Source organism: Ahaetulla prasina, chromosome 1 (assembly GCF_028640845.1).
Source record: "Ahaetulla prasina isolate Xishuangbanna chromosome 1, ASM2864084v1, whole genome shotgun sequence".
Taxonomy (NCBI): domain Eukaryota; kingdom Metazoa; phylum Chordata; class Lepidosauria; order Squamata; family Colubridae; genus Ahaetulla; species Ahaetulla prasina.
Genome location: NC_080539.1, coordinates 347,764,141 through 347,777,394, shown reverse-complemented (window position 1 = coordinate 347,777,394; position 13,254 = coordinate 347,764,141). Strand labels below are relative to the sequence as shown.

The following is a 13,254-nucleotide window of genomic DNA, read 5'->3' as shown; positions in this document are numbered from 1 at the left end:
TTATTTGCTGCCCAGCCTGCTTGTTAGCCATTTGGGATTTGCAACTTCCTGCTGGCTTCCCCGCTGACTTTGATTATTGGAAGCCAGCAGGAAGTTGCAAGGAGGTGTTAACTTAACAGCCCTCAGTCCTTGCCTAATGACAATGGGAACTGCAGAGATTATCATTACTAAGTGATATTGTCTCATGGCACTGCACTTTATGACTGCGTTGCTTAGTGATGGAAATTCTGGTCCCAATTATTGTCATAACTCAAGGAATACCTTTATACCTGTTGACCATGGTCTAGCTTAGTCCATGAACGGCTAGTTTGTAGTCATTTCTAGGTACTGGATAAATGAGACAATTTATTTTGGTAATAGGACCTGTAATATGTGTGCGTAGTAAAATCCAAATTTAATTAGCAGGATTTTTCCCTATTCAAAGGATGGGAAAGATTGAGTAAATGCCCCACCTGGTATTTCAAATTACCGTATTTTTCAGACTATAAGACCCTCCGGACTATCAGATGCATGTAGCTTTTGGGGATGAAAACAAGGGAAAAAAAATCTGCCTCCCAGCATCTATCCGGTATTCATCTGGTCCATTTGCCGCAGCCCATTCGCCATGTCCTCTTCACCACCACCCATTCGGCACAGCCCATTTGCCGCTGCAGCCCATTTGCCACTGCGGCCCATTTGCCGCAGCCTGTTTACCGCCACAGCCTGTTCACTGCGGTGGCAGCCTGTTCTAGAACAGCTGATCGGTGCCGCACCAGCCCCCCTCCCCCCTCATCGCAATATTCGCTGTATAAGAAACACAGACATTTCCACCCACTTTTTTGGGGGGAAGAAGTGCATCTTATACACTGAAAAATACTGAATTGAAATTACAACTCTTAGCCTTTGACTGTGCAAACTGAGAATTCTGAGAATTGCAGTGCCAGTATATCTGGCTGGTAGACGATTGGGGATAGTTTCTCAAGAATGTCATGTTTATTATTTATTTATTTTATGCAACGTGAACACAGGCTGACTCCAAGGTATACATACATCTATCTGTACATACTATACGTGTATATTGATCCTGTAATAAGGATTCAGTGCTTTTTCTGATAAGTGTTTTAATGCTCCTATTTTTTTAAGTTGTTGTTTCATTTTGAGAGCTCAGAATGTCAGGAATGTGGTTTATGTCTTTTATGAGTAGCTTGGGAAATAAACCCCCACTATTATGTCTTTTAGGATTATGATCCTCCCAGTGAGGGACAAGTAATACAGAGACCTCACAGAGGAGCCCACAGAGATCAAGTCCTTTCTCTCTTTTCAAAACTGAACCAAGCTCCACTTACTTTGCCTGAAGAGAGTTGCCACTCAGAGGTATCATTTACTTCTAAATCTGTTGTAATAGAAATGGCCAACTTTTTCCTTTTGAAAGCGGCATTCCTTTATTATGATCTATGGGAGGCTCATTGGTAGTGGAGCTGAAGCCACATCAAGAAAAAGCAAAGTTTTATTAGCATTTTTGCTCATGGGTAGCCCATACTTGTATTTTTAAAACTCACTGAATGTGGGATCATAGCGACGGCTGATGAGTGGAAGATGCCTCTTCTAATACTGACAAACCATATTTTTTCCAATCACCAACGTTGTCTTTCTCTACTTCATTATTTTTTCTGTAAATATTTTAATGTCTTTACTGACACCAGTTGTTTCCATGTATGGAACACCAGTTATTTGACGATCCAACTATGGGGTATTGAATCAGACTATTAATAGTAATAGTCTGTGTAGTAGTAGTAGTAATTATTAGTGATAATAAGTCAAATTATTATTATTAAAAAGAGCTTCTATGCATGCTTGTGAGTAGTTGGAGAAGTCTTCTATTCTACCTTTTTGTAAACAATAGTGACTTTACCATAGAATGTTGCGTAAGCACCTGATTACAGAAGAGCTCTGTGTCTCTTAAGACAGATTTCTTTTTATAAAAAGAAAAGAAAATGAGATAAAGGTAAATTGATGCTTCTCTCCTCCCCCCAATTCAGGGCTCTTTTTCATAAATAAAGAAAAGCTGACCTCCCTTGCCTTTGCATTTGTATTTTCCTCCACTTTCCTTTCCTTGATTCCATTTAAGTGTTCCCTCTGCCCACCTTCATAAATAGGAGCCAGTTCGAAATGGAGTAGATCGGGCAACTCTCTGTCTCTTCCTCTCTTTAGGATTCTGACAACAGTGCTGGGGAACTTAGCGAAGGTCAAAGACCAAGGTTAACCAAAGCTGCTGAAAGTATCCTGATGGGACACTCCGTTTACATGGGCCAGGCTACCAGCCAAGTTTCTAAAGAATTAACTCAACAGATGACACCATCAGGACAGTGTGATCATTTTGCAGGTATTAGTTCATGTGAAGTATTAGGAAGTATACAAACAGATCATAGTATAACTTGAAAAAGTTTCCGATTACCCATTTGCAACAGAAAACCATGGGTTTAAAACATCCGGAAGGGTTACTTCTTAATTCTATATGCTGGGAGATAAGTAAACCCTAATGTCACAAGGTGTGCTAACCAATATCTAAATTATGTAGATCAAGGGTGTCAAATGCACGTTGTCATGTCGTTGTCACATGATGTATCAGGACTTTTTTCCCCCTTAGCAAAACCAGGCATGGGCGTGGCCAGTGCATGATGCATCCAGCCCATGAGCGGGAGTTTGACAGCCCTGATGTAAGTCAAAGAGTTTTAAAAAGGTAGCCTTTCTGGCTAAGATTTGCTGGCTTTTAGAAAGCAAAACAGAATGTGCGTGTTCAGACTGACATACATTACTCTTTGGAAATTGGAGCTGCTATTATTCTTAAGGTATACGCCTTGGTTTAAATCCTGAATTTCTGTTGCCAATCAAGCAATAGCTTAGGCAGAGGTCATAGCTCAGTGGGGGGAGCCCTTAGAAAGCATCAGGTCCTGTCCTTGGCTGTATGGTAATAAGCTGTGTAAAACCTTTGACGTGACCTTAGACCTCATGAAAGGCCCAATTCTGTAATAGGCATTTTCCAATATCGACATACATGTTTACATTTTAATATTTTCAGAAAGCAAATACTTCAACTAAAAGTATTTTCCTGCTTCAAGAGTTCTTGATTTAAAACAGCCAAAGACAGCATACTTAGCCCAGAATATATTTTTTCTCGGGTTGGTAGGGTGGTGGAACTCTTGAATAGTTGCAACTTTGTATGCTAATTCTGTAAAAAAAAATGTGACTAATGTACAGCATGGTTATATATCATTCCATCAACAGTTTAGGGTAAGTGCACATATTTTATTTCAAGCTTGTTGCTTGCATTATAATTCAGAATTATTAACTATTAAATAACATGAGAGGTCATCTGGTTATAAAGATGACGTATTTTCAGACTTTGACTTTATGCACGAATTAAAAACTTGTTAAATGAGCTTTTTAAAATAAACATTGACTCAATTGAAATATGGTTTGAAAAAAAAACCTGAAAGAAGTAAGACTGAAAGTAGAACAAACTGTAGGAAGAAAAAGTAAATTTCATTATGCACTGTTGTGTCATTGCAATAATTAAGGTATAATGTATAATTTGAAATTGTCCCCATTTTGTGGGGACAACTCTTTATAAAAACTTTCATTATGCTTTCTCCCAATAAAGTATTTTTAAAAGGTGCTATTAAGAGATTTATGATTGAACTTTGTTTATGCCAACATGGACTAGTTTAGGAGTTTCAGTTTCAAAACATTTTCTGTCTGTTGGCAAAATTCCCACCAAGTATTTCAAAAAATCATGAGCATGCATGTAAATTACAATGAGTTAACATAGGGGGCATATTCAAAATACAGTGAGTAAATGAAAGATTTGCTCCTGTTGTCTGAGAATAACCTACGAAGAATGTAGATAGCAATGTTTCAGCCATATAGTAGTGAGCTATAAACCCATCTTTATAGGTATGCACTGGAAATGGTAACATATTTATTTATTTATTTATTTATTTATTTTGTCGAGTACATATTAGATAATATATATAAGCATAAGCATGAATTGAATACATAAAATGAATACAATTAAAGGGAACATTAGGACAGGGATGGTAGGCACAGTGGTGCTCTTATGCATGCCCCTTACAGATCTCTTATGAATAGGGTGAGGTCAATAGTAGACAGTCTTAGGTTAAAGTTTTGGGATGAGACCTCAGAGTCTGGTAGTGCATTCCAGGCATTAACAACTCTGTTACTGAAGTCATATTTTCTGCAATCAAGATTGGAGCGGTTCACTTTAAGTTTGTATCTATTGCGTGTTCCTGTATTGTTGTGGTTGAAGCTGATGTAGTCATTGACAGGTAGGACAATGTAGCAGATAATTTTATGAGCTATGCTCAGGTCATACCGAAGGCAGCGTAGTTCTAAATTTTCTAAACCCAGAATTTCAAGTCTGGTGGCATGAGGTTGCAAGCACAGGAGTGGAGGACTTTTCTCGTGAAATATCTCTGGACTCTCTCAATTGTATTAATGTCCAATATAAAACCGTGCTTTTAATATGTTTTTAATCTCTCAGGAGATATTCTTGGTGTTCCTGATGTTACTCATGGGCCAATGAGCATAGCTGAACTTGCTCAACCTGACTCTCTAGGGGCATATGGAAACGCCAACCTGACACCTCAGTTGGATGACTCATTGCAGGTACGTAATACGACTGAATAGTCCTTGCCAATGTTTTTGATTGTTTTAGTATTCTTTTAAATATAGAGTACTTAAATGGATGTAATTGTGCTAATGACTCAAAGCCAAAAAGAGGTGTTCTGGATTTTGCAAAAGCTTTTCTGTATATTATCACCCTATCACCCATCTCCTTCCACTAAGGACTGTATGACTGTAACTTTGTTGCTGGCAATCCTTATGATTTATATTGATATATTGACCATCAATTGTGTTGTAAATGTTGTACCTTGATGAACGTATCTTTTCTTTTATGTACACTGAGAGCATATGCACCAAGACAAGTTCCTTGTGTGTCCAACCACACTTGGCCAATAAAATTCTGTTCTGTTCTGTTGTATTCTATATTACAAAGCAGCCTCTTCCTATGCATTTTACAAGATTTCATTAGAGGTAGAATCACATGGTTTTTTGTGTTTATTACCCTACTAGTTTGCATCTGAAGTGGTTTTTGAAGTATTATTTTGACCTCAGCAAAAATATTTTTTTTCTAACATGAATTCATATAGACTGAAGTTGAATTCAGATGTTACAAGACCTTTTTCTTGATAGTCTCACTGACCATGGAGATAGCTCTCTAGAGTTTGTTTCTTTGCATGGAATATTTGCATTCCATTTCTCATTACTCATTTAAAAAGGCACATAATTCATATAAGCAAGTGCTGGTTGTTACTTATAATACCTGTCAGGGCATGGCACTGGATTATTTGTGGGATTGCTTCTCTCCAGTTGTGAGATCCAATAGGACAGGCATGTTTTGGATCCCATTTAGTTAGACCCAGAAAATGGGTCTTTGGAACTCTATTACCCCTGCAATTCAACTTGCTATAATCCTGCCAACTGCTTGTAAAGCCTTAGACCTGGTTGTGTTCCCAGGCTTGGGGATAGCAGGTGGGCTTGTGCCCAAGGTATGTTATGGCTTTTGTTATTTAAGTATTGCCTTGGTAGCCATTTAGGTGTATATATGTTTATGTGTATGGTTATGGATCTGGGGTCGCACATATTATATATTCCCTGTATTTGTTTTTTAACGCTTTTATGTGCTTTAGCCACTCAGAGTCACTGTGGTGAGTTGAATGATGAAATAAATACAGAACCAAACCATACTGTATGTACATGACTTGTAGTTAATTTTTTCCTGTATATTTTTTAAACTTCCCAATTTGCCTACATTCTTAGTATCTTCTCATCCCCCATCCAATCAGATCTAGCCCTGCTTGGCTTTTCAAGATCAACCCAATTTAGTGAAATGCTGCCACTGGAATTAATAAAGTAAAATGATCTCAAAGGCTTAGCACAAACAAGGATTTTGTCACTTTTGAAAGGTATCAGGAGCATCTCCTAAAAGTTTATGAGAGCACTTACTGAGAAATGTCTGTTTTTGGTAGATGGTATGGGTAGATCCACAAAATGTGATTTCTCGCATCCTCCGTTATTCATTTCCAGGTAGAAAAAAATATCTCTGTGTTCAGGGCAAATGTTATAAAGCTACAGTCTAGTGTTCTGTTTGTTCTGGCTGGCATGAATGGACATTATGGATTACCGGTAGGCCTCATTTTATCAGTTCTGCTTTAATTTCTGCTGGAAAGAAAGCTTGGACAGGGATAAATGTGGAACAATTTTTTGTTCTTGAAGTTTTGTTTGATGTTATGTGATCAAATTAGATATCATAATATTAACACATGTTTCATAATTGCCATGCAGACAAAGCCCCAGGAAGCTTTCCAGGAAATACCAGTGAATTCTAGAATCATCTGTGTAAAACCAAAATCCGAACATACACAGCAGAAAGGTAAATTATCCTGTTACCGTGTTTGAAACCTGTTGTCCTGATCCATATTGAATTGTCAGATTTGGGGGGATGTGAATGTTATGTAAAGTCGAGGGCTGCGTATATTTGCGTCACTCTTTTTAACCCACTGCTTGAACACCAGAGGTAAGGAATGGACACTTGTGTGAAGTGAAGGTCTAATAAGACACATGAGAATATGCCAAAGAGTTCTCTCCATTCTGAAACAGGGCTTCCAAGTAATCCAAATAAAAAATTGAAGGGTCTTAGGCATTAAAAAATGAAATCAGCTGGGTGACCTTGGGCCAGTTACACTTTCCCAGACCTAGGAAAAAGGCAAAGGCAAGCCACTTCTGAAAATCTGAGCAAGAAAACTACAGGAACTGGTCCAGGCACTTGCCAGGAGTCAGTACTGACTTGGAAGCACCAACAAAAAGAAAAAGAAAAAAAGGGAAATTTCATTTATTATATGTTGTTAAAATTCAGTGGTATAGATATTGAGAGAAAGAGTGAGATTGAAGGTTATAGATTGCAGAACCATGCTTGGGTCTCTTTTGAGATGCCGAACTTTTCAGAGTTTCCTGAGGAATAATAATGCAGAGATGTCTAGCAGAGTATAGAAAACATATTTTTTGCATCTTCTTATACACTTATATTTGTCTGAAAACTGGGATTAGCGGTGGCTCCCACGAATGATCTCTTTTGTAGTAAATCCACATTTGGTGCTAGAGAGCATATGTGAAGAGTTAGCCAATCTGGATGTATCTGAGTTCTTGACCACAAGATGGCAGTGGCTTGTGCTTATACAGGAGGAAAGCTAGGAAGAGAGCTCCTCTTCTTACAAAATGGAAAACGTACACAGCCAACAAAATTATACATGATATTAGTAGTTGTTTAAGGGATAATTGCTTTGCTGTAAATGCCATATAAAGTAGAATTTAATTAGACTGCTGTAACAGGATAACTGGAGATGTTTATTATTTTATGGTAAGCCAAAGTCTTTTAAGCCCTAGATCAGTTGGAGATAGCTTCAGATTACAGCCTTTTTTAACATAATAACATGTCCTGCTGGACATAAAGGAAATTATCTTGAAATTAAATGATTAAGAATGATTTTACATTCAACAAATAATCATGCTAATATGTGTTTTAGTTTTCAAATATCTATGCTGGAAAATTTTATAGGCTATTCAGTATAATATAGTAAATATTACTTATTTTTTTAATAACAATCATTATGGACTACCATCAGTATATACTTGTCTACAAGTTTATAAAGAATGAAGTACTTCTTGTTTGAATCAAAATATGTGTATATTGGGTGTGTGTGTGTGTGTGTGAGAGAGAGAGAGAGAGAGAGAGATTATTTTATGTTACAAATATTACAATTATATTTACACTAGTATATTCACCTGATGGTAATGTTAAGGAAAACTATTTCAGGTAGTAAATGACTTCAGAAATGTATCTTTAAATATTATGAAGATTTCTTTATGTTCACTGAGAATACAGTAAAATAAAGGTTTCTTTGCCAAACATATTTTTGGGTGGGATAAGATAGTTTTAAAAGATCTTCCTTTTGCATAAATATAGTTGTGCTTCTAATTTCATTTTTGTTCCATATATACTTGAAAAATCCTCATGTGGAAAATTGATATTCAATTTTTTATACACATGTGTACACGTGTGTGTAGTATATTTCATTATATGTGTATAATTAAATATATAAATACAATACAGTGAAATGCATATATAATCCAGAGTGCAGGGGAAGTTACAATAATTGATAAAGATCAATTATTGGAAGGGTGCTATTTGTTCAGATAAGAATTATTAATTTTAATCTGGAACATTGTTTTGGACAAAATTATATAAGGTTGCTAGACTTATTGGAAATATTGGGAAGCCTTTCGTTGTCTTTGAGTCTCTTAAACTTTCTCCTGTTATCTATATTAAATACATTACAAAATTAACATTTATTTTCAGAAGTTCTGTTGGTAAATTCTGGTAAGAAAACCATATAAGTTGTTAGTTATGTCTGATACCAGTAACTTCTAGATTTGCAAGATAATTAGCCTTTTAACTTTTGAATGAAGCCTTGCTTTATACTTAAGGCCTGAATCAGGTGCAAATAAATATGTTGGTTGTGTCCTGTTGATCCTACAGTTTGGACAAAGTTGCTTTGTGCTGCAGATTATTGCTTCCCATTTCAGCTAATAAGAGGCACAGGATGGGCAGTGCCAAATGCAGGGAGGCTATGAGGAGAGGCTTTCTGATCAGCTACCCCAGAACTTTCAAAAAAAAAAGTCCCCACTTGATATGTCCTGTTTTCTGGAAAAGCAGTACCTAATACTGTAGCACATGGGTGTCAAGCTCGATCACACCAGGTCTATACACACATACACATTACGTGTGTGTGTGTGTGTGTGTGTGTATTTGAACTTGGGCTCCTTCGAGTCCGAGTAAGGATATGGCTAGCTGATGAAAGCTAAATAGCTTGAAATAGATCTATACTAGTTTCCCTTTATTTCTTTATCAGCAAATATAAATTTGGTACAAAATAGTTTGTTGTAAAAGCAACTGCCTGAGGGCTCCTGGATTGGAGTTGAACGGCGAAAGGGAAGCAGTATGCTCCCTCCCATATGTTGAGTTAATACAAAGGTAGGATATAGCTCTGATAAATAAAAATAAACATCAGTGGTAAGTTACAGGAAAATATTCAGAACTCTGTACTATTACTATCTCTCACATTTTTTAAACATATGATTTTGTGAAAATCTTGCTTCCTACATGAATCTTCATTATTGAGCCAATTTTAATATTGGACCAACTTCCTATACCAAATACCATATGGGTTCTATCAGGCAGTAATAGCAATTATTTGCCATTTAAAATTGTTGGATCTACTGTGCATTGCTATCCTTGAAAATATTAAACATTCCATAAATTTAGCAAGCAGTGCAGCTGTCATGATGAAATGGATGATCAAGGAACAGTCTGTAAAAGCTTACAAGATTCCTGTGCAGAAATGGAAAATAAGAATTGGAAGCTAATATATGTTTACAGAACTAATTTCTTCTATTAATAAATTAATTGCTTAAAACACTTTGCTGCTGTTGCGTTGTCATTAATCACAAATTATTCTAATGAATTACATTTATTTTAAATTCCTACCAGATGCTTTAGCTGTAAGTAACAACACAGTCAAAACGAACAATTCATACAAAAAAATAAGAGTTTATGGGATAATTTTTCTTGATTTTCTTTTGATGATTGTTTTTGAAGGACAGAATGATGTGACAATTATATGCCATGTTGATTGAAATAAAAGCTTGCAGTATAATAGGAAAAACAGGGATATTGTCAAGTAGCATAGAGCAATCAGTAGGAAGTATGTTTGGGATGGTACAAAACTGGTTGGCATCAGAACCTGGACAATTCCTATGGACTGGAAGAACAGATTTGATGGGGATTGAGGCTAATCACTTTCAGAAGCCTAAGCAGAGTTTACAATGCTTCTCTGCTTCTATCAACAGCCAGACCAGTTTGATCCTGAAAAGGTCTGGGTGCCAAGCAGTGATCGGATTCAAGTAATTTAACAACCGGTTCTCTACCCTAATGATTTCTTCCAACAACCAGTTTGCCAAACTGCTCAGAAAGTTAACAACCGGTTCTCCCGAAGTGGTGCGAACCGGCTGAATCCCACCACTGGTGCCAAGTCATATAGAATACTACTATATAGAGTTGATAATACACTATTTAATGAGCAGTTAAATAGTATAATTGGAGCACCTTGTGTTAATTTTAAAATAGCCTTCATGGATTATTATTTTAAATGTAATTTGAAGGTTGTATTTCTTCTCATAATATTTCAGCAATTTAGTTCTCTTTCCTATTCTTTCATCTCCCCATAACATTTATCATTAGTTCTGGTGGAAGAAAAAATACGAATAGAGTGCCGGTATTTAATCCAAGAGGAGCTAAAATGAGGAAAAAGGATTAAAGACTATCTCCCCTAATTTTACTTTGATGAAGGCTGAAGGCCCCAGCAATTATTTTGAAAAATATTTTTAAATCCGTAGAATCAATTTCTGATCTCTCACATTATATATATATTTGTCTGTAAGACAGTAGTCCATCACTACTTCTTATAGCAGTGAAATCCTTATAAAACAAGTGAAGAAATGCTTCCTTTTCTCTATCTTAAATCTATTCTTCAGAAGATTTGAATGTGGATATATATCAGGGGTGAAATGCTCCCGGTTCGGACTGGATTGTCTGATCCAGTAGCAATGGCGGTGGGTGGTTCGGAGAACTGGTAGCAAAACTCCGTGCCCCTTCTCATGCCCAGCTGAGTCGTGCAATCATCAGAGGTGTTGTTGTTTTTTACTTTTAAAAGCATTTTTTCTGCCAAAGAAAAAATGCTTTTAAAAGTAAAAAAAAAAAGCCTTTGATGATCACGCAGCTCAGCTAGGTGCTAGCCAAAAAATGGGAGGGGGGGAGTCCGTTTTTCCTCCCAGCAAGCTTCCCTGAAGTTTCCCTGAAGCCTGCTAGGAGGAAAAATGGTGTCCCCCCACCCCCACCTCTTTTTTTTTTTTTTTTGGTTTGCCTAGCAGAGCCTGCTGGGAGCAAAAATGGGGTGTATGGGGGGGGTTCGTTTTTGAAAGAGAGAGAGAAAGAAAGGAGGGAAGAAAGGAAGGAGGAGAGGAAGGAAGGAGTACAAACCTGGCACTAGATGCCGCTTCAGAGGATAATCCAGGACTGGAAGGGACCTGGAGGTCATCTAGTCCAACCCTGCTCCAGCAGGACATTGCTAGTAAGTTTCTGTTTTTTGATCCCCCAGTCACATAGCCACATCCACCCAGTTACATGACACCCCCACAAAGCTGCACCCACAGAACTGGTAGTAAAAAAAATTAGATTTCACCCCTGATATATATGTGTATGTGGTGAAATTCCTAAACAGAGATAGAGAGAATGAGAGGGGGGGACGGGGAAGTTGTTGGATGGAGTTGATGAGGTCCTGAAAATAGAGAGGTAAGAAGCTTAAAAAAAAGAAAAAGTCAGTATATGAAGTATCGTGTCGATGTGGTAGAAACAAGTTTGCTATGATGGAATAGCCTTACAAATGTTAATGTACAATTGTTTTCACAATGCCTCTTTTTTTCTTATCTTAGGCCTTAAAATAACGAGCTATTTCTAACTCCTTTTCTCATTCCACAAATGTTTCCTATGTTGAGAAGAAATATTGTTGCAATATGTATGTGTGTGTGTGTGTGTTTGTGTGTATGTATATATGTATACTAGCTGGACGCCCATGCTTCGCTAGGAAACTATGTGCTTGGGCTTGATAAATTGATACAGCCTGAAACTTAATGTGGAATGTGTAACTTCGTAGCATCAGAGTATGTTAATATAATGCAACTGGCAATTGGAACAGAGGGGGAGGGGGAGGGGGAGTAGAATGTCCCAGCCCACAGCATCCATCGGTATTCACCTGGCTAGCATCCTATCAGTGTGTGAGAGAGTTGAGGGGTGTTTGGAAACTCAAACAGTGTGAACAAGAAGGAGACAGGAAGGAGGCTGGGCGTGGGTTAGCTCAACTGTTCTGTAGTAAAGCTGCTTGCTGCTGTGAAAGTGAAACCCCTCTTCTCTGCTTGTATTTTGCATTTGGAGCAGATTTCTTTTGAGGTGGGGAAGGGGAATAGAACTTCTTAGCATCAGAGCATGTTAATAATAATATAGGAAATACTAATGCTCTGATGGTCATTTTGAAAAATCCTTTCTTAGTGAGCACCTAGAAGCCAAAGGGAACATATGTGGCAAATTTCAATTTTGTAGGCTTTATGGTTCTGAAGATTTCATAATTACAGTGTGAGTGGTTTTCGCTTTTATATATGTAGATATATATATTAATATTACTAAAGTATTAAATATTAATAAATATATTGCTTATTTAGTATCCTATGACTATCACTAAGTTTTGTATCTTATAATTTATGATGAATATATTTTTATGATGACTATGATCATGATTTATCACGTATATATATGTATGACTAATCTTATAAGACTAATCTTATCGCATTCTTTGACAAAATGACAAAATTAGTAGACCAGAGGAATGCTGTCGATATAATTTACTTGGACTTCACTAAAGCATTTGATAAAGTAGACCATAACCTACTACTAGATAAAGTAGAAAAATGTGGGTTTGACAGCACCACCACCAGATGGATTCGTAACTGGCTGACCAACCGCACTCAACGTGTAGTCCTCAACGGAACTACATCCACATGGAGGGAAGTATGCAGTGGAGTACCCCAAGGCTCTGTTTTAGGCCCAGTACTCTTCAACATCTTCATCAATGACTTGGACGAGGGGATAGATGGGGAACTCATCAAATTTGCAGATGACACCAAGCTGGCAGGAATAGCCAACACTCCAGAAGATAGGCTCAAGTTACAGAAAGATCTTGACAGACTTGAACATTGGGCGCTATCTAACAAAATGAAATTCAACAGTGAAAAAAGTAAGGTTCTACATTTAGGCCAAAAAAAACAAAATGCACCAGTACCGTATATGTGGTACCTTGCTCAATAGTAGTACTGTGAGAGGGATCTTGGAGTCCCAGTGGATAACCATTTAGACATGAGCCAGCAGTGTGCAGCAGCTACTAAAATAGCCAACACAGTTCTGGGCTGCATAAACAGAGGGATAGAATCAAGATCACGTGAAGTGTTAGTACAACGTTATAATGCCTT

At 37.3% G+C, this 13,254-nt stretch overlaps 1 protein-coding gene across 8 annotated transcripts in view; it reads left to right on the top strand.

Annotated features, from left to right (window-relative positions):
- The window catches only part of KIAA0586 (KIAA0586 ortholog), a 71,050-nt gene that overhangs the window by 39,023 nt on the left and 18,773 nt on the right, over nucleotides 1-13,254 (top strand). For all 8 annotated transcript variants that reach the window (XM_058162964.1, XM_058162965.1, XM_058162963.1 and 5 more), the window contains 4 exons: nucleotides 1,219-1,353; nucleotides 2,191-2,362; nucleotides 4,541-4,665; nucleotides 6,406-6,493. In XM_058162964.1, the coding sequence (XP_058018947.1) occupies nucleotides 1,219-1,353; nucleotides 2,191-2,362; nucleotides 4,541-4,665; nucleotides 6,406-6,493 (520 nt within the window). The remainder of the gene's footprint in view (nucleotides 1-1,218; nucleotides 1,354-2,190; nucleotides 2,363-4,540; nucleotides 4,666-6,405; nucleotides 6,494-13,254) is intronic.